Source organism: Nyctereutes procyonoides, unplaced genomic scaffold (assembly GCF_905146905.1).
Source record: "Nyctereutes procyonoides isolate TBG_1078 unplaced genomic scaffold, NYPRO_anot_genome, whole genome shotgun sequence".
NCBI lineage: Eukaryota > Metazoa > Chordata > Mammalia > Carnivora > Canidae > Nyctereutes > Nyctereutes procyonoides.
In genome coordinates, this window is record NW_026575135.1 from 23,709,884 (window position 1) to 23,730,308 (window position 20,425).

Here is a 20,425-nt window from a genome sequence, read left to right on the forward strand (position 1 = left end):
CCTTACATTAACCATTTGAGGAATCAGTAACCTTTCTTCATAGTGGCTACAGCATTTTACATACCTACCAGTAATCTATGAGGGATGCAGTTCTTGTACATCTTTGCCAACACAGTTTTTCCTTCAATGGAAACTTAGGTTTTATAAGTAGAGAATCCCAGGTTTTAGATTTTATTAATTTTTCCACTCTCCAGAGCTAACACCTGATATTTACTCTTTTCTAAAAATGGTTTTAGACTTCTGGATTCTTTATGGATTCTTAAAGATGTCCCTTTGCTTGTCATATAAATTAGGTGGGTCTGATTGGTAGGGGAGGGATATTTTGAATTTACATCTTTAATACAGGTAAATATGGCAATAGTATAAATGTGTAGGTACAGACATGTTTATTTAATTTATAATATAGCAATAAAGTGATGAAATAGTTTTACTTGATCAAGCCATGTAAAGTGAGAAATTCATGTCTAAATCTTTTTATTCTTTCTAGTGATTCTTTGAATACCTCTCTACCAATGACCAGTGCAGTACAGAACTCCACCTATACAACTTCAGTCATTACCTCTTCCAGTCTGACCAGCTCATCACTGAGCTCCACTAGTCCAGTAACAACGTCTTCCTCCTATGACCAGAGTTCTGTGCATAACAGAATTGCATACCAAAGCTCTGTGAGTCCATCGGAGTCAGCTCCAGGAACCATCACGGTAATTGGTCTGGCAGGTTTCTTCAAGTTATCTCTCCACCTAATGTGGGGCTCAGACTGAAGACCCCAAGATCAAGAGTCACATGCTCTACTGTCTGAGCCAGCCTGACACCCCTAGAAATTGGCTAACCTTTGGAATAAAATCCTTAAAGTTTATTGAGTTTGCTAATAGTGGACACGCGGTATGAAATATGCATTTCAAGCACCCATGCACAGGAATGTGTGAATGGACCCAAAAGCTTAGTTTAAGGATAGCATAAGGATACATCCCAAGTTGTCCATAGTGCTTTATATGGGGTGTTGGAGCAGGTGCCGGGGGGAGCACATCTTAGTCTTACTTGTAATATCTAAGTTTTCTGTAAGGTGGAGATGTTCAAGTATTACTGGTGAGAGCTACTTTATTATTTATTTTTTAAAAATATTTCTTCATGAGAGACGCACAGAGAGAGGCAGAGACACAGACAGAGGGAGAAGCAGGCTCACCAAGGGGAACCCGATGTGGGACTCAATCCCAGGACCCTGGGATCATGGCCTGAGCCGAAGGCAGATAGATGCTCAACCACTGAGCCACCCAGGTGTCCTGAGAGAGCTACTTAATTTTTTTTATTTCAATTTTTTATTTAAATTCTAGTTAATATATATGGTTAAAATTGTAGTTGACTTAAACAACTACAGTTCTGGTACCTCAGACATACAAAGCGCATTTTAAATGCTCAATACCTATAGTGGCTACAGTATAGGAACACACACTGGTTTATATAGAATATTCCCTTTATTGCAGAATATTTTCTTGTATAGTACTGGGCTGTAGTTTTTAAAACATAAATTAAAAAAAACATAAGACGATATGCTAAGCTATGTCTCTGTCATTTGCTCAACTTCTCAACTGAAGCCCTGATTTCACCTCATACATTGCTTGCTCATTTCATTGCTCAGCTCATTCTTTGCTTGGCTAGTTGAGCTGAGACCCTGCAGATTTCTGATATCTCCTGACCTTTCAGTACTTTACTTTTGCTACTCCCACCATTCTTCTGCTTAGAATTACCCCCACCCCAAATAGTGTAGTTCACATGTTGTTTCAGTTTGTTGTCTGTGCTTGCTTGCTCTATCTAATTGCGCATAAGCAGGGTGACCGGCAGGCTGAGGGAGAGGGAGAAGCAGGCTCTGGGTAGCCTCATGTGGGGCTCGATCCCAAGACCCAGGGATCATGACCTGAGCAGAGGCAGATGCTTAACCGACTGAGCCACCCAGGTGCCCCACTCAGTCTTATATTTTAACTAATTTTTGTTTTTCTTTTCAAAGTTAAAATGTTTTATTGTCTATATTTCTTGTAAATAATTTCAAATTGTTGTAAGGAAAAAATATGTTGTAATTAAGATTTCTTGAACAGAAATTGTACTGGATTTGGGTTAATAAAGAGGCAACATTTATTAGGTTTGTCTTTAGTAGTTTTGACATTTGTAAGAAGGAAATTTATGTCCGCTTCCTTCTTCCATCCAGGGATACTGTGTGAGTCTTGTAGGCTCCACTGTTATTCACTATATACCTGTCTCCCATGCTCAGTGTGCGGAAATTTTCCTTGTTAGGATGCCTCCTTCTGTGTGTCTTGATTCCAATGAAATGCCTATAGTTAATACAAACTAGTTTTCAGATTCTGCTCTTTTGGTACTATCACACTCTGCTATTCTGCTCTTTTCCTGCCCAGTCAGAAAAGCCATGTTTCAAAGTAACATCTCTTTTTCTCTAAGAATCAAGTGTTGCATTTAATTTGGAAACATTTTTCTCTTGCATGGTGGTACCCAGGAGACAAGAGGTGCATCAGATAGAAAGGCGTAGTGATTTCAGTATAATGAGTTCCTAAGCTTTTTTGTACTGCTTAATAATTTTTAGGACTGTTTCATTGTTTCTTGTGTTATGAGTCTTATGTTCTGCCCTTTTTACTTCCCTAAATACTCAATCTAGTTTTTAAAAATGTCAGCTCCTTGGGATTTATTAACAGTAAATCCTTTAAGAAACAAAACAAGCCATTCTTTTTTTTTTTTAAATATGTTAACTCAGTCTTTGGAATTTTATTTTATTTTTTAAAAGATTTTATTTATTTATTCATGAGACACACACACACACAGAGGCAGAGGGACAAGCAGGCTCCATGCAAGGAGCCTGATGTGGGACTCGATCCTGGGTCTTCAGGATCACACCCCGGGCTGCAGGCGGCGCTAAACCGCTGCGCCACCACAGCTGTCCCAAGCCATTGTTTCTTGATTAATCTGTACTTCATATGTTTCTGGCTAAATTCCAATAGAATTTCCACTAAGTTGCCATTTGATTTTTGTGGGTTAACTTTCTTTTCTCTTCCTTACAGAATGGACATGGTGGTGGTCGAAGTCAGCAGACAATAGACAGTAAGTATATAAGGTAGCAGTTCTTGTTTTGGCTGGTGGAAACCAAACAAAAAGAGTATATAGGTAATATGGAGAAAACAACAGGTCAGTGACTAATTCTGCAAATTTTAGTCCTTTTTCATTTTCTTTAAAAAAGATTTTATTTATTCATGAGGGACACTGAGAGAGGCAGAGATACAGGCAGAGAGAGAAGCAGGCCCCCTATGGGGAGCCTGATGTGGGACTCAATTCCAGGACCCTGGGATCACACCCTGAGCCAAAGGCAGACACTTAACCACTGAGCCACCCAGGAGTCCCTGCATTTTTTTCTGATAGTTACTTTTGATCCATCACATTGGTATCCTTTTTTGGGCAGGGCTTGCAAGTTCAGCTAGAGATTCCCGTGTTGAGTAGGTTATAGCTGATGGTATTATGAGAAATATCATAACTATAGCAAGAATGAGGTGATAGCTTCATATTATTCTGTTCTAGTCGACTGCACCCCACGTATAGAGTGTAGTATGGATTTAAAAGATGCTTTGCTTAGAAGTACAGGTTCCAGTATAGTCAAAGAACTCTTCAATATTATAAAGGACTTTTAAAGCAAAAATTTGGTGTACTAATTCAGAAAACACGTGCTCATTGCCTTCATGATCTAGTGGACTATTGTATAGAAAAGAGGTCAAGGGGATCCCTGGGTGGCTCAGCGGTTTAGCGTCTGCCTTTGGCCCAGGGCGCGATCCTGGAATCCCGGGATTGAGTCCCTCATCGGGCTCCTGGCATGAAGCCTGCTTCACCCTCCTCCTGTGTCTCTGCCCCCCCCCCCATGTCTATCATAAATAAATAAATCTTTAAAAAAAAAAAAAGAAAAGAGGTCAAATACTCCTCACTGTAAACACTTGGGAAAAAAATGAGGGATCCTCTTCTGATTCTGGTAAGTTCAGTAATCCCTGGAGATGTTGGTACAGCTGAATCCCCATTAGTTTTTTTCCTTTGTTCTTGGCTTAATTGTCTTTTATTGTTAATGATGATTTTCCTTCATTATGCAATAAGGCAAGTGGGTATCCACTATTGAGTAGAGAGGCCAGAAAGACTGCTTTTATTTGGGATTTTGGGAGTGTGGACATGGAATCTTATCGGCCTCATTTGGAATTAAAGTGTCCTATGCGGAGATCCCTGGGTGGCGCGTGGAGCCTGCTTCTCCCTCTATGTCTATGTGTCTCTCTCTCTCTCCGTGGCTCTCATGAATAAATAAAGTCCTTAAAAATAAAATAATAAGATAAAGTGTCATATGTGATTTACCCAGAATTGATTTTGCTACTGCTGGGCTGCCAGAGCTATTTGGAAGTACATTGATAACTTAGAGAACTTCTGATGTCAGAGAACACTCTCATTCCATAAGCTTTGGTGGCAAGTTTCTTTTCTTTAAAGATTTTACTTGTTCATGAGAGAGAGAGGCAGAGACATAGGCAGAGGTAGAAGCAGGCTCCTCACAGGGAACCCAGTGCGCAGGACTCAATCCCAGGACTCCGGGATCATGCTCTGAGCCAATGGCAGATGCTCAACAGCTGAGCCACCCACGTGTCCTGACAAGTTTCTTTAGTATAGGCATGTGAGATTGTGAGAACACATAGAGGTGTCCTAGATTATTGGAGACCTTTTTTTTAAAAAAAAAAAAAAAAAAAAAACAAATTAAAAAAAAAATATCTCTACATCCGGGATCCCTGGGTGGCGCAGTGGTTTGGCGCCTGCCTTTGGCCCAGGGCGTGATCCTGGAGACCCAGGATCGAATCCCACGTCAGGCTCCCGGTGCATGGGGCCTGCTTCTCCCTCTGCCTATGTCTCTGCCTCTCTCTCTCTCTCTCTCTCTCTCTCTCTGTGTGTGTGTGTGTGTGTGTGTGTGTGACTATCATAAATAAATTAAAAAAAATATCTCTACACCCCATGTGAAGCTTAAACCCCGAGATTGGGAGTCAAACATTCCACCAGCTGAGCCAGCCAGGTTCCCTGATTATTTGGAGTTTGGATTTTATTTTTTTTTAGTGGTGGGGGAAGAGCAGAGAGGCGGGGGAGTAGGATCTTAAGCAGGCTCCATACCCAGCACAGAGCCCCATGCAAGGCTCCATCTCAAAACCCTGAGATGATTTAAGCTGATTTAATGATTTAAGCTGAAATCAAGATCCAGACACTAAACCAGCTGAGCCACCCAGGTGCCCCTATGTGGAGGTTTTAAATGAGATAGTAAGATATGAAATGTCTGGAAAACCTAGTGTGCATTTTAGATAGGTTTTTGTCTTCATCTGTGTTTCCTCCTCATACTCCCCTCCACCTCCTATTCTTTGAGAGGCTTCTTGTGAACTTACTATTGTCACCCAAAACATAGGGAGGTAACTTATGGGGTCTGAGTTTTGGGTCAAGGGCATCTGTGGTCTTTTTATCTTGTATCTGTAACAACATTTGTCATGTTTGGAATAGACTGTCCATAAAAGTTAATCCTCAAGGTGGATTCTAATTGCTTTATAATTGCAATTAACTCTAAGAAATAGAAATAACTCTAAGAAAATGGACTAAGTTTTGTATTGATCCTGTTGCTATCTGTATTTGTTTTCAAATCCTCCTTTTTAGAGACTATCATGTTTTCCTTTGGGCTCCAAGGGAGTCCTGCAGGTAGGTGAAGGTTGCTCTTCCTAACTGGAAAAGACAATGATGCTTTATTTCCAAGCACATATCTGAGTTGTATGTGTGGATCGAACTAAAACTGAGTCTTTTCTACAGCTAGGATTGATCATATTTGTGTTCTTTGGGAAGCCTAATAAACTCCTTAGGTGCTCTGAGGGTTTTGTTTAAGGAAATACTCACTGAATGTGTGAAAGTAGGTGTTGGATAGTGGCATATACACTCCCCAGTGTATATGTACCCTGAATTCCCAACCCCCATTTGCCCTGAATTGGCTGTAAGCTTTCCCAGGTCAGCCTGATGGGATACTGGATAGAGGTAAAGACCTAATTCTTTGATGATCTTGCCCACCAAATTTGTACTGTTCCTTGTTTTGCCTTTTGAGATTTGCCTCATATTCTAATTCTGTATATCAATCTCAGAGCCTCTTGCCCCTTCTGGTGCAGCTCAGCGTCAGCTTCCTTTAGTTAGGAGTAGTACATCCACATTATGGGATAGTTTGCAATTATAAAGCTATCTTTTCCTACGCTTTGTCACATGCTGTTTGTCTTACCATCATGTCATGTTTTTTTTTTCACTTTTACTGGTCATATTTGACAGCAAATACTTGGGCATTATCCCCAGAGAATGTAACTATATGTTTCTCAAACTGAACCTGCCATGTCACAAGATATTGAGTGTATTTCAGATACTCATGATTGGTTCTAGAGCTAACTGATCTTTTCTTACAGCTACTTCATCCGTTCCAGCTCCAAAGACAACAGACCCTCCCTCCGCCCTCCCATCTGTGGGCTCCCTGCCCAGCACCACTTCCTGCACTACGCTTCTGCCCTCTGCATCTCAGCACACTGCCACTTTGCCCTCCATGTCCCAGCCTGGTGACTTGTCCAGCAGTCCCCTTTCTCAGCTTAGCAGGTATGGGGAAAATACATGCCCAGAATGAGAGGCACACTGGGATGAAGTCCTGGATGAACCCTTGTAGAAAGCATTTGCAATGAACGAAATCCTTTTGTTGCCCCCAGCATGATGGCCTGGCTTTTTGTGATAAAGCTGCAGTGCGTAGGTTTTGGCTGGGCCTGGTCTCAGAAGCACCAGATGTGTAAACTTGCCTACTTGTAATGCCCCTGCAGTCACAGAGCACTGGGGCCCCTAGGAATGGGGTGGAGCCAGGGGGTCACTGCTGCTAACTCTTGGACTCCTCAGGAGTGTTCCCTGAGTCTGGCATCTCCCCCCAGCTCTGGGCTTGAGTCACTGGGATGTGAAGTGAGAATGAAGTTTCAGTTTTGAGCAGGTCTTTCACTTGCTCATGTTGTGGCTTCAGAGATTGAATTATTAGAACAGAATATAAGAGAGAATGGGTTTTATTTTGCCATCATCCTATATCTTCAGAGTAGAGTATACCTTTTCCCCTCCCTATAGTCAGGAAGAAAAGCATTTGATTTGAATTCTGGATTTGATGAGAAGTCAGGCTCTGGCTCTGGCATTGGTGGGTTGAAATAGAAACTTTCTTCCCTTGCACACAGATTGAATGGGGTCTCCATGGCTGGCAGTGTTGTAAGTGCCGTCCCGTTTTTTTTCTTTTATCAGTCTAAAGAGCAGATGATTTTAGTTGACTGAAGCTGGCTCTGGAGATTTCCCAGGCCATGATGCCTGTATCCTCATGGAAAATGACCCTTTAGATCATTTCTAAACATCCAAACACCTGGTCTGGGCTCCAAGGTGATGATAAATGATGGGTGTAAAGGGCTCCCCTTGGAGGGATAGGGCAAACTTCTTTCTAGCCCACTTGGACACATGTGCCTCTCCTGTGGGATGACTCAGTGGAGTGGACACGTGGTGCTCTGTTTTGTCTTCTAGTTCACTCTCCAGCCATCAGAGCAGCCTCTCTTCTGCACATGCAGCGCTCTCCTCCAGCACATCACACACAGTAAGTGTCTACTGCATCCCCTCATTCCCAGCCCTGTTCAGTGAGCTTACAGCTTAGTTATGTGCATGTGGGGTTTTGGTTTGTGGGTTTGGAATGTCTGAGATAATTTCAAATTGCTTCGGTATTATCTCAGTCTAGGTATGTGGTTTGAGCTCTTGATTTTCCCAGGCACCATGGAGGACTTCTTGCTTCCTACCCTGGTACTTCTGTGGAGGAATTCTTCTCCAGAGTTGATCTGTGATCGCCAGGGCTGTTAGAGCTGGATTTGTTCCTAAGCATTCACTGAGCTCCCTGTATGTTAGAGGAGACGTTGAACCTAGTCTAGGGTTGGTCATGTTTGAGATATTTGTAAGCTTTTTATTTTTATTTATTTTTATTTTTTTTTATTTGTAAGCTTTTTAGAGGAAAGTAGGCTTATTGCTAACTTCAGCTTGTGCTCCACCAAAAGTCAGGTTGAATCCAGAGCAGTGTTCTAGATAACCTTATGTTACTTGGTGAAGTCCATTGTAGGGAGAATGTTTGGAGAGCTTCTGTGAGGGCTTGCTGCCCTTTGCCACATGTACATCTCCCTCTCTGAGACCAAGAACCCTGGCTCTTAGCCCAGTCGGTGTAACTGCATCCCAGTTTGTTGGTAGTCACGGGGACTTTCCTTGTTGTGGCATTAGGTATTCTGTCCACCCCTCCTCTGTGCCATCTCATGCCATCTTCCCCAGCTTAGAGGCAGACTTTGAGAAGGTTGATAGTGAAGAAGGAAGCCTGGAGTGTGGAGAGGCAAGAATGGAAGTCAAGGGGGTACCGTTGGCAAGGGTCCTGATATGCCACATAACCTTAAGTGACAGTTATCGAAGTGTAGCTTTTCAGGGTGTGGAGTTGGGAGCACAATTTCAGTGGTGGGTCTGTGTAGCTTGTGGTGGGTGGAGGAATGAAAGGTGAGGAGATGATGAAGAGCCAGGGTGATAGTGGGGTGCTGAACTCAGGTTGGCGGAACCTGAGCATAAGGGAGGCAGATAGATATACTGAGAACAAACACAAAGTCCTTCTCCTGGGAGATGACAGGAGATGGATCCCCAAGCAGGGAAGGATGTTTGGGGTATAGATCAATAGGAGAGATTGGAAATACGGGAAATTTGTTTTCTTGAAGAAGTCATTTGCTATGGAATGCAAGTGATGGCGAAAAGTCAGCTCTCTCTATCAGGATGTGGCTAACGCTGTGGTTTTCAAACTCGGGTTTTCCTAGTGAAATCTTGCGTATAATTCTCGTCATAAAATATATAGCAGAGCATAGTGTGGACCTCTCTGCCCTTGGAGTAAGTGCTTGGCCCCCTGCGTGTGCCCCCAACCCCTCATTTGGCTGCTGGGAGCTATGGATAGTCCCCATCATGAGCACTAGATAACTGGCCTCCTGTCCCCCTGCCACTCGTGCATTGGAGCCAGTGTTCTTGTTGCATGGGTTAACTACACTCCGTGTCTCAGCAAGAAACTCCAGATCATACAGCACAAACAGCCACAGTCAGAAATGCCTCCTATACTTTGTTATGTACCGAATTTGCCACATTGCTAATATTTACAATGATTTACAAGATCAAGTCCTGCAGGGAGCCTGACATGGGACTCCATCCCTGATCTCCAGGATCACGCCCTGGGCCAAAGGCAGGTGCTAAACCACTGAGTCATCCCGGCGTCCCTGAAATGTTTTTCTGTATCTCGTCTACTTGGTTCTATCCCTCTTCCCGCTATTTTCTTGATCTGCCAAAATTTTATTTTTATTTCTATTTTTATTTTATTTTATTTTAAAAAAAAATTTTTTTTAAAAACCCATAAAATAGGAAGTACCTGTACAAAGTCCCTTTCCCTCCGCCTCTTGCCCTTTTGCTTTCATTTATTTTTACTGTAATATATATGAGAGTATTCCCTAGATAGTGTCCTTCAACATTTCCCTCATTTAACATCTCTGAGAGGTATTTCTGTGTTGGAACATAGATTGTCTTTTCCTATAGCTCCACTACATCACATTCTTAAATTACTCTTTCACTGATGGAGCTGGAGGGCCATTTTTTGTCTTGAATACCACAAACAATGTTGCATTTGATAACTTTCTACCTGTGTTGCTTCATGTGTGCAGCAATGTCTTCAGGGACAGTCTTGGAAGTCGAATCCCCAGGCGTTTGACATTTTATACAAATTGCCAAATTGCTCTGCACAATGATTCTAACCTATTTACCTCCTGATGGCAATGAAGGAAATGTACTGTTTCCTCAACTGCCTCCTGAGATTGTGTTATCAAATATTTTTATGTTTCCGATGTGTTAATTGAAAAATGACCTTATCAGTACAGTGTTGTTTTTTTTTTTTAAATTTTTAAAAAAGATTTTCTTTATTCGTAGAGACACACACAGAGAGAGAGGCAGAGACACAGGCAGAGGGAGAAGCAGGCTCTGTGCAGGGAGCCCGACATGGGACTCGATCCCGGGGCTCCAGGATCACGCCCTGGACTAAAGATGGCGCTAAATCGCTGAGCCACCTGGGCTGCCCAGTAGTGTTTAATTGAATGGGATTGAACATCTCATTTTTTTTTTAAATAATATATTAGAAAATCATTAAATTTCTTTTTCAGTGAGTTCTTCATATTTGTTCATTTTTCTGTCAGGTCCTTGGTATCTCTAGTCACTCCATAATTCAGGAGACTAGTAAGTTGCCCTTTGTGATGGGAGTTACAGATAATTTTCCCCAGTTTGTCATTTTATTTTTGACTTCTGTATAGTTTGATACATTAATCTTATACTTTGTCATAATTAGGTCTTTCCCACTTGAAGTTTATGAAGGAAATGTCAGTGTTTCTCCTGCTCTTTATGTTGTTGTGGAAGGGTTGGTGCAGCGGTTCTTTTCCGGGCCCTTTCTGAGGAGCTGGCTCCAATGTCCCATTGGAGACACTGTGTGAGCATACAGGCTAGTTATGCCATCCCCTTGTGGCCCTCAGATTTTATAGGTGAGGGACAGGGACAGGAGCCCTATCAGGTCCATTTGGAGTTAGGAAAGGATTGTTGGGTGACTTTGAGTTCCTTTCAGCAAGTCAGGAACTAATTTTCTAGCAAGCTGCTCTTTTGTGGTTTCCCCCTCTCCTCAGACTAGGGAATAGTACCTTTTTGTTCTGTGGGTAAGAGTTGAAAGTTCTTTGACCAGTGACACCCAGGCACAGTGGTCAGAGCTGTTCCTGATTTTGTAGCAGAGCCTCGCTCTGTGCAGAGGAACGAGGAACGGGTGCTGGGACAGAACAACCTAGACTCACCTTGCTCCTGGGCTCTCGTCTTCCAACTTCCATCAGTCTAGGCTGAGTCCTGGGTTTTTCCAGGAGACCATGATTTTAGCTATTTTCACCTTGTTGATCGGATTCTGGGTTTCAGGTCCTTAAGGTCAAGGCCCTAGACACATAGGGCAGCTTGTGAGGCTGGGATTTACATAGAGCTGTCTGTGGAGTAGAAGGCAAGGTGCATGGTTGTCCTCCTCCTCCTGGGGTTTCCTATTCCTGAGGCTTCTTTTCTAGGAGTTTCCAGACTGGTTTTATTCTGTGCATGCTCTGGTTTGGAGGCTAGTCTCAGTTTTTACAGTGTCTTTTCTTCCTCTTGGCCTTGTTCTGCCCAACCAGGTGTATCTCTTGCACCCACCCTCAGCCCTTGAAGCCCTTCTGGTACCTCATTCCTATCTGGAGTTGAGCAGCTGGGCAGGGGTCTTGGAACTCTCATAGTTTTGTTGGGTTTCACCCTTCCTTCCTAGGTCAGTCCTGTTGAACAGGTAGAGACACCGGCTGTGCCCTTCTAGATAGGTCCTGGTGGCCTGCACAGTGTCCCCAGGTTCTGGAGCAGTGACCTCTCTTGGCCCCTGTGACTTCCATATCAGAGTAGTTAGGAAGCCCACTAGAAGGTGGATGTCCTAGAGAGCTCTGACCTGGGCTCGGCTGCCTGTGGTGCTGTGATTGACTCTCCTGAGACTTTTTTCTTTTCTTTTTCCTTTTTTTAAAACACTTTATTTATTTATTCATGAGAATCACAGAGAGAGGCAGAGACACAGGCAGAGGGAGAAGCAGGCTCCATGCAGGGAGCCCGATTTGGGACTTGATCCCAGGACCCCAGGATCACGCCCTGGGCCGAAGGCGGCGTTCAACCGCTGAGCTACCCAGGGATTCCCGTACTGTTTGCTTTTCTCTGAGGTGGGTTGTCCCCTCACATTCCAGTGGTCTGTGCTCATATGACCTAAGGTTTATGTGGGGTGTTTGTGCCATTTTATTATTTTATTTTATTTTATTTTATTTTATTTTATTTTATTTTATTTTATTTTATTTTATATTTTATTTTATTTTATTTTATTTTATTTTATTTTATTTTATTTTATTTTATTTTATTTTATTTTATTTTTATTTTATTTTTTTATTTTATTTTTTTATTTTATTTTTTATTTTTTATTTTATTTTATTTTTTATTTTATTTTTTATTATTTTATTTTATTTATTTTTATTTTATTTTTATTTTATTTTATTTTATTTATCTTATTTTATCTTATTTTTAAATTTATTTTATTTTATATTTTATTTTAATTTTATTTATTTTATTTTATTTATTTTATTTATTTTTATTTATTTTTATTCTATATATATATGTATATGTATATATATATATATATATATATAGTGCCTTATTTTAGATAGCACAGCTTGAGCAATCATTTTTAGGAGTGCGTTGGTCAGTAAAGCTCAATGTTATTTGCTTGACATTCAGCTTACGAGTTGTGTCCTGATGACCTCATCTAGCTGCAGTGAGGGGGGTCCGCAGTGAGCAGACCTAGATGCCAGACCAGGTTCTCCTGCACGATTGTTGTTTGCCCTCAGGTCCATGTGCCTTTGCTTTTTTGTTTTGCCAGCATGCCAGTGTGGAGAGTGGCCCTTCCCTCCAGTCCTCTGCCACCTTTTCCACGGCAGCGACCTCTGCCTCGGGTGCCACGTCCTCAGGGCTCAGCCTGCCGAGCAGCATGAACACAGTTAACAGCCTCTGCCTGGGCGGGACCACTGTGAGTGCCCCCAGCAGCAGTACCAGGGCCACGCCCTTGGTGACCTCCGGTATGTGTTCCCTAGACCTTTCCTACCTATCCCTTGCCCCTAGAAGGTGATGCTCGACTTCCTAGGGAGGATGCCTGGACGTGGCTGCAGGGCATGCTCGGTAGCTACAAGCACAGGAACATCCTGTTCTCCCACCAGCCCTGCCTTTGCCTCCTTGTCCTCGTGTTCCACTGACCTCTTGAGTCCTAGTCCTTCTGGCAATGATGTGGGGATGGGTGAAACCAGTCTTTGGGTGGGTCCTCCCTGGGGAGGATTCCTGGTAGCCTTTGTGCTTGTAGCTCTGCTCTCTTTTTCTGTCCTCATTCATCTCTGGAGCTAAGCAGGCCTGGTGACATGGAGGGACCAGGGAACAGCTATCTTGGGCTCCCTCTGGCTGCTTGGTGTGACCCACAGCCCATCAGCCAGCCCTGGGCAGTCTGTGTAGACCAAGCAAACTGTGGTTTGGTGCAAACTGCTAAAAGCTATCTTTGCCACAGCCTGCCCCCCTCTGCTGGCGCTGCCCGGCCTTCATTCTGTTCTGAGGAGGCAGATTGTTTATTACGTTCAGGTTGCGGCAATGTGACAGTCAGGAGTGGGTGAGGGTTGGGGTTTCTCTCTGGGCATGGAATCCTCTGATATGGAAAGAGTCTGAATGTGGTATCTTAGGCTTCAGGTCTCCCCCACCTCCCGGCACAGCCCTCTGTGTCTCTCAGCTGCTGCCCTCTCCTCTTGGTGGTGGCCCCATATGGGACAGCACTGTGACAGTGAACTCAGTGTCTCCCTTCCCCACAGAAGCTGAGGCATCTGTCTTCCTCTTTGTGATGGCGTCATCACTCGTTTGATTTTTGCTTTTACAGGCAAAGCACCACCTAATCTGCCCCAGGGAGTACCTCCCCTGCTGCACAACCAGTACCTCGTGGGCCCTGGAGGACTGCTTCCTGCTTATCCGGTGAGTTTATGGTTGTATAGCTCCTGGCTGCCTGGCACTTGTGGCCTTAGGAGCTGACACCTGGCAGGACCTGGTGAGGCGGGTCTTGGGCCGCTACTCCTTCCCTGATATCTCTCCCTCATCTAGACTCCATTCGCATATTTTTCCTGCAGCAGATGGTCTGAGTCCCCTTTCTGAGTGTGTCCTATCTTTCCAGCCTTGTTTAGGCCCTCACATGGGCCTGGGCTTCCCAGGGGATGGTACATGGCCCCTAATACCCTTTTTGTTCCTCACGCAGATCTATGGTTATGATGAGCTCCAGATGCTGCAGTCACGTCTGCCAATGGTGAGTGGGATGTGGTGGGGGGCTGGGAGGCTTCAGTCTTTCACGGGTCTTTCCTCCCTAGACCCTCATTACCATTCTGCCGGGAAAGCTACTTGCATTTGAAGGTTGTGCCTCTTGCCACTGTAGCTGGGCATATGAGTGTCCTGTGCTTACTGGGGAACTTGGAGACCATTGGGACCTCTAGGGAGCTAGGAGGCAGTACTCCCTACTAAATGTGGGTCCTTTGCTTCTTTCACCCCATCCCCCATTTTGAGAAAGAAAAACCATATGACATAAGACATGGGGTTACTTTAGTGCCTCGAGTTTTTTCAGGTGTCATCTTTGAAGCAGCTTTCAGTGTCTTTGGCCCCTGAGGTGGCCCTCAGTGCTGCTTATGATGACAGCATTGCTCATCTGTCCCCAGCTGAGTGACCCGCTGGAACTGGCGATACTCTTTAAGAGTCCTTGTGTATCTAACCTGCCATCACTGCTTGCAGGAATGCTGGCCCCAGGATGTCCCTGGTTGCTGCAGCCTCACTCTGAAGTCAGGGTTGCTGCCACTTTAATCTGACCCTTGCTCCCAGACTGAGGCGCCTGGCTTCATGGAACAGGACTGTGGCAGGGAGGGTGTGAGGGAGCTGTGCTCCCTGCCTGACCAGCCTGTGACCTGCTACACCACCACTCCCTCCTTGGTCTGGCATTTCCCAGACTTATAATTTTGAGCAGCTGGGGTCATCACATGGTTGGAAAGTAGAAAGCTGTTTGGACGCCTCTACTCTCTGTGAACTTTCCTACTGCCTAAGGAAGAGGTTTTCCCTCAGTGAAGTGTCCTTCCTCATACTCCCATTGGCTGCCCCCTGCTCTGCTTGTCCACAAAGAGCTGCAAGTTTTGCCTCCACCTCCTAGGCCAGCTGGTGGAAGCTCTTGTCTCTCAGGAGAATGCTTCTCTGGCTGCCGAAGTATTCCGAGGCAGAGGTGGGTGGCTGGGCTGCTCTTCCCCTGGTTGCAAACTAAGCAGCCCATCACACTGCTGCTGTCCGAGTGCTTGCTGCCCATGTCCCAGAAGACCCAGAAAGGATGTTGAAGACATGATCGCAGTTTTCTAGGGTCTTTAACAGAACTTAGGGTCTCTGGGGGAATGCCTGAGCCTTAGGGCCTTGGAGAGGAACTGGAAATGGCCCTCACCACCCCCACCCCCACCCCGATTTTCATGAGGAAACGTCTTATGGCACCTGACCTAGGCACCTGACCTAGGAGCCTCAGGCATCAGAGATAAGAGTGTATGAGGGAGTCCTGGTGGGGCCCCCCAGGAGGGGCTCAGTGGGATCCCTCCCTTGAGAATCATCCTGCCTTGTAATCTTTATATCATTTAATGCTTTAGAAGAAATCACTTCTGACCCTACTTTTTAAGATACACTGTGTTCGTTTTTACCTTTTTTTTTTTTTTTAAATTTTTTTTTTTTTTAATTTTTATTTATTTATGATAGGCACACAGTGAGAGAGAGAGAGGCAGAGACACAGGCAGAGGGAGAAGCAGGCTCCATGCACCGGGAGCCTGACGTGGGATTCGATCCCGGGTCTCCAGGATCGCGCCCTGGGCCAAAGGCAGGCGCTAAACCGCTGCGCCACCCAGGGATCCCTCGTTTTTACCTTTATTGTTTTATTAGGGTCTGGTACTTCTGTGCCTCGATTTTGCCTTTTTTTGTTTTTTTCTGTGAATGGGCGCCCCCTCCTGGGCTTGCTCTAGGTCTGTCCTCTGTTTTGTTCTTGCTAGCTGTGACATCCTGGTCCTAGCTTCTCCTGGGGTTCAGGGTTGAAGAAGCTAATGGGTTATCCTGGAGGCTAAGTGCGGATAAGGCTTCAGGAGGGTGGAGGTGCCATTCCTAGCCAGGATGGTTCCTGTCTGGTTGTATGACCAGGCACTGTTGCCCAGGAAGAAGGCAGGAAGGCTTTACGTGAGGCTCAGAGGTTAGGGGGCCATATGTCTACTACTGGTAAAGGCCGGCCTGGATGGTAAGGTCTAGGTCAGGCTTCCCCTTCTCCACAGAACTCCACTGTTTTGTGTTCTTGGTGTCCACTGTTGCCCTGGCTCCTGTATGGTTGGTGTTGCCATGTCAGTGTGGGTGATGAGGGGCCAATTCGGGACCTTACCTGGGATCCTCTCGCAGCTGTGCCTACATGGCACTGCTGCTCTGATATCTCTTAAACTCTCAGGTACCTCCTCTCTTGCTGGTTCCTTTTCAGGGTGCTACAATCCAGTCAATTTTCCTAGCTGCCTTTTAGAATCTGTCACATAGGAAAAGCCAGTAGATTTGGCCTGTGGCATCACTGGCATTTATCTGTGCTGTAAATTACACGTGAGATTGGGCTTCCATGGCTCTGCCTGGCGAAGGCTAACAGACTTGTCAGTGTGTATGCCCACCGTGTGTCTGCCACATTCACAGTTCCAATAGGCACCATTTACTTTGAGTTCGAATGCCACACTCTGGATGTATACATGGGTCCCTGCAGTCTAGCCTGTCTGGGGATCCTGACATCACGGCATTGCCTGTAGTGCCTGGGCTGCCTGCTGGGCCTGCTCGCCTGGAACTGGGGTGAGGCCATTCTGCTGATTGAGCCTCCCTGGTCTCTCCTAGGATTACTATGGAATTCCTTTTGCCACGCCCACAGCCCTTGCCAGCCGAGATGGGAGCCTAGCTAATAACCCGTATTCAGGTTAGTCTGTACAGGGGGTGAGGAGTGGGGTGAGGGAGTGGGGCATGGGACTGTCTGTAGCTGAAGCCAGGAATTTGGAAACAGAAGCAAAAGGGCTGAGAGGTCTGCTAGCTTCCTTTTTGTTGAGCTGACAGCCAGACCTGTTCCTATTTGCAGGAGCCAGTCTGGCTTTTTTCCTGGTTGGATAAGGAGTGGGTTGGGGGCAGTGATTCAGGTCAGTTTTCCTCTTCTCCTAGGTGATGTTACAAAGTTTGGCCGAGGTGACTCTGCATCCCCTGCGCCCCCCACCACACTGGCTCAGCCGCAGCAAAGTCAATCCCAGGCCCACCACACAGCCCAGCAGCCCTTTCTGAATCCTGCGCTGCCACCGGGCTACAGCTACACTGGCCTCCCCTACTACACGGGCGTGCCTAGTGCCTTCCAGTATGGGCCCACAATGTTTGTGAGTATTTGTTAAGGGGATATTATTCCAGTTTGGGGGAGCAACAGCAGGGAGGGGAGGGATGCAACCCCACCCAGTCTCACCTGGCCTTTAGAAATGTTTTAGTCTGGGGCCAAAGCTACTTTCCCATCTATTTTTACAGATAACGTGTTGCACCACTGAACACAGGTCTTTGTAGGTTGTGCTGCTTGCTGTCTGGGGTTAAGCTGGGGATGCCTGACCTGCCTCTAATGTTTGCCCCTAATGCCTCACCTGTTTGCCCCATCAGGTCCCTCCTGCCTCAGCCAAGCAGCATGGTGTGAACCTCAGCACCCCCACCACTCCTTTCCAACAGGCCAGTGGTTATGGCCAGCATAGCTACAGCACAGGTGAGGGGTACTCCCAGCACGGAGAGACGTGGATAGGACAGGCTTGCCTAGCTCACACATGCCTCTTGTACCCTGCCATGCTAGGTTATGATGACCTGACCCAGGGGACAGCAGCGGGAGACTACACCAAGGGTGGCTATGGTGGATCATCGCAGGCACAAAACAAGTCTGCAGGTTCTGGGCCTGGCAAAGGTAGCGTCTACCCCTCCTTTCCAGGATTGAGGCCCAGAGTAGTTGTCTTCTACTGATTCTTTCTCAGGCAAGGCTACCCCAGAGTGCCCCAGGAGGTGGGGGAGGCTGGAGCTGGGCCCAGTGGCCGTGGGAACAACTACTTTCCCTCCTAGGAGTGTCCGTGTCTTCAAGCACCACCGGCCTACCTGACATGACTGGTTCGGTCTACAACAAGACTCAGGTGAGGGAGGATTCGGGTGGATGGGTAGGTTGGTGGGAGGTGCAGCCCAAACTGGCCCTGACAGTTATCTCTTTACCCTGCAGACTTTTGACAAGCAGGGATTTCATGCAGGGACTCCTCCACCGTTCAGCCTGCCCTCGGCCTTGGGCTCCACCGGGCCCCTGGCCGCTGGAGCAGCCCCCGGCTATGCGCCCCCACCGTTCTTGCACATCCTCCCCGCCCACCAGCAGCCTCACTCACAGCTGCTACACCACCACCTTCCACAGGATGCCCAGGTGAGCCCAGTGATGGAGGCAGCCACCCTGCCCTGGACTGGGAGTCCCGCTCCAGCCCTTACAGCCCTCTCTCCTCCTCCTCCTCCTCCTCCTCCTCAGAGTGGCTCGGGTCAGCGCAGCCAGCCCAGCTCCCTGCAGCCCAAGTCGCAAGCCTCCAAGCCCGCCTACGGCAATTCTCCCTACTGGACAAACTAAACCTTTGAAGAGAGGGGTGGGCTCGGGCAGGGCTTACCCCGGGCAGGAGAGAACACACGGAGCCCATTTCTGGGAGCCCAGCGCCCTTTCCTAGAATTCCTGAGACGTGTAACTGTGTCAGCCGAGCCTCTGTGGGGAGCCTGCCTCCCAGACTCGCTATTGTATGTAATGTATTTATGTATGTATTTGTAAATGTGATAGAAGTCTTGGGGGTGTGGGAGTACAGCTGCTACTCTTAGCCAGGTCTGCTGTCCCGACTCAAGCCCCTTCTCGCTGTAGCAAATAAGCCCTTTCCCACTTCTGCCTTCAGGCCTTCTGTAGAGCCTCCTAGCTGGGCAGCTGGAAGCAGTCTGGAAGGGCTGGTTTAAGGCAGTTTGGGTACTGGGGTCAGGTACCAATGAAGAATCACGACTTATCTTGCTCCCTTGTAAGCCATTATTTGAGTTTCCTTCCCTGTGTAATTACTTTAAGCCCTCTCTTCTTGAGAAACTGGTCCTCTTGTCGTTTGTCATGTTCCTCTCCTACCAAATCTTGATCTGGGAATAGCAGATACTTTCCTGCCCAACATGAAAGTGGCACCTGTTTGTCTTCATATAGAGCAGAGGCTTCCGCTTCTGGTCTTGTCCCCAAGAGACCTGCCTTCCTCTGGCTGACCGTTTTTAAAACAGTCTGAAGTTGTGCTCAGAGATGTTCAGTCAGTCTGCTCCCTTAAAAAAAAATCAAAGATATGCCTTCACCTCAGTGAGAGCACGTCTCTAAGCAAAGGCTCTATTCCAGTTGTCCTGAACCAGGTGGGCGACTGTTTCAGGGGTTTTCTCTTTTGCCCAATCTCCACCTAATAAAGTTCTGAGAGCATGCACGGTCTCTGTGTGGTTTGACTAAAGGGTAGCTCAGGGCAGAGGCTGCCTTCATTATTGTTCAGGCACTCTGGCCTTCCACATGGCCAGTCTTCTGACAATAGGTCATGAGGGCTTAAATTGGTATTCCTGCTCTTGCTTTGGCCCCGGTGGGCATCCAGGGAGTGGAATGGTAAATAAGGCTGAGAAGGCTGCTAACCCTGACAGGGCAGAGTGTTAACTTCGATAGTCTCTTATAGGGCCTAGATAACAGCAATACCAGAGCAGGGACATTTCTTTTCCGAACGTCACCAGACATAAAAATCTGAAAGAAAGGCTAAGAAGAGAGGATACGTTTCTCGCGGCCTGAGAGATGAAGTTTGTATACCACAGCTTTGCTAGCCTTTATTCTTCGCCAGCCAAACGGAATATTGTTAGTCTAGGGATGGGGTGGAAGACAAGACTGTGAGTCAGGGTGCTATGAAGTAGGTAAGTGGGTCCTGGACTAAATATCATGCTCTAGAAAAGTCCTAAGTAACCATTCGCCTGGGGCCAGGATTCTAGTGCAGCTCCTTCCTCCTGCCCAGGAGGGCCATCAACTAGCCCTATTGTCTGACAAAAGGCAGATCACCCCAGTTGTCTCCAGTGCAACTTGTGCTCCAACTTAGAGGTGTTGCCCGAGGCTTCACAGCCTTTCACTCCTACATAACCCGTTCAGTCTAGACTACATAAGCAACTGGCATGGTGCATGGAATATTGGTCAAGTCGGTGTGCCAGAACCATCCCGGGGCCAGTGCTCATCTTTTCTGCTTTTGGCCTCTCACATCAGTGGTCATTTTATCAGATGGGGCACATGCTACTGGGGACCCACAGCTTCAGATCCCAGCCAGAAAAAAACATGTTTACAAATGAAACAAAAGAGGACTTTTATAATCTTTTCTGATCCCTGCTTATTAAAAGCAGTAGGAAGTTCAGAAGACAAGTGACGATGAAAACAGTGCTTGCCTAAGGAGGGCACTAGAGCACCTGCATCCCTTCACTGACCTACTTGTTGTACTGGTAGATTGTGCCCTACTTAAGAATTATGGTTAACAAATAGCTGGATCTTTAATAACCTTTCCTAAAAGCCAGTAAGGACCAGGAATGTGTGTTCCATGAG

General features: G+C 46.1%; 1 protein-coding gene and 1 non-coding gene across 2 annotated transcripts in view; both read left to right on the plus strand.

The window, feature by feature from the left end:
* Nucleotides 1-19,287, plus strand: part of UBAP2 (ubiquitin associated protein 2) — a 122,996-nt gene extending 103,709 nt beyond the window's left edge. The window contains 14 exon segments of the mRNA XM_055302448.1: nt 488-701; nt 3,063-3,102; nt 6,489-6,672; nt 7,615-7,684; nt 12,596-12,791; nt 13,628-13,719; nt 13,997-14,044; nt 16,660-16,738; nt 16,975-17,180; nt 17,449-17,548; nt 17,633-17,740; nt 17,893-17,960; nt 18,044-18,235; nt 18,335-19,287. Coding sequence (XP_055158423.1) covers nt 488-701; nt 3,063-3,102; nt 6,489-6,672; nt 7,615-7,684; nt 12,596-12,791; nt 13,628-13,719; nt 13,997-14,044; nt 16,660-16,738; nt 16,975-17,180; nt 17,449-17,548; nt 17,633-17,740; nt 17,893-17,960; nt 18,044-18,235; nt 18,335-18,430 — 1,693 coding nt within the window. The 3' untranslated portion in view covers nt 18,431-19,287.
* Nucleotides 5,773-5,854, plus strand: LOC129495319 (small nucleolar RNA SNORD121A). Its single transcript, XR_008661489.1, has one exon. It is a non-coding gene; the product is annotated as a small nucleolar RNA SNORD121A (small nucleolar RNA).
* Nucleotides 19,288-20,425: the final 1,138 nt, after the last annotated feature.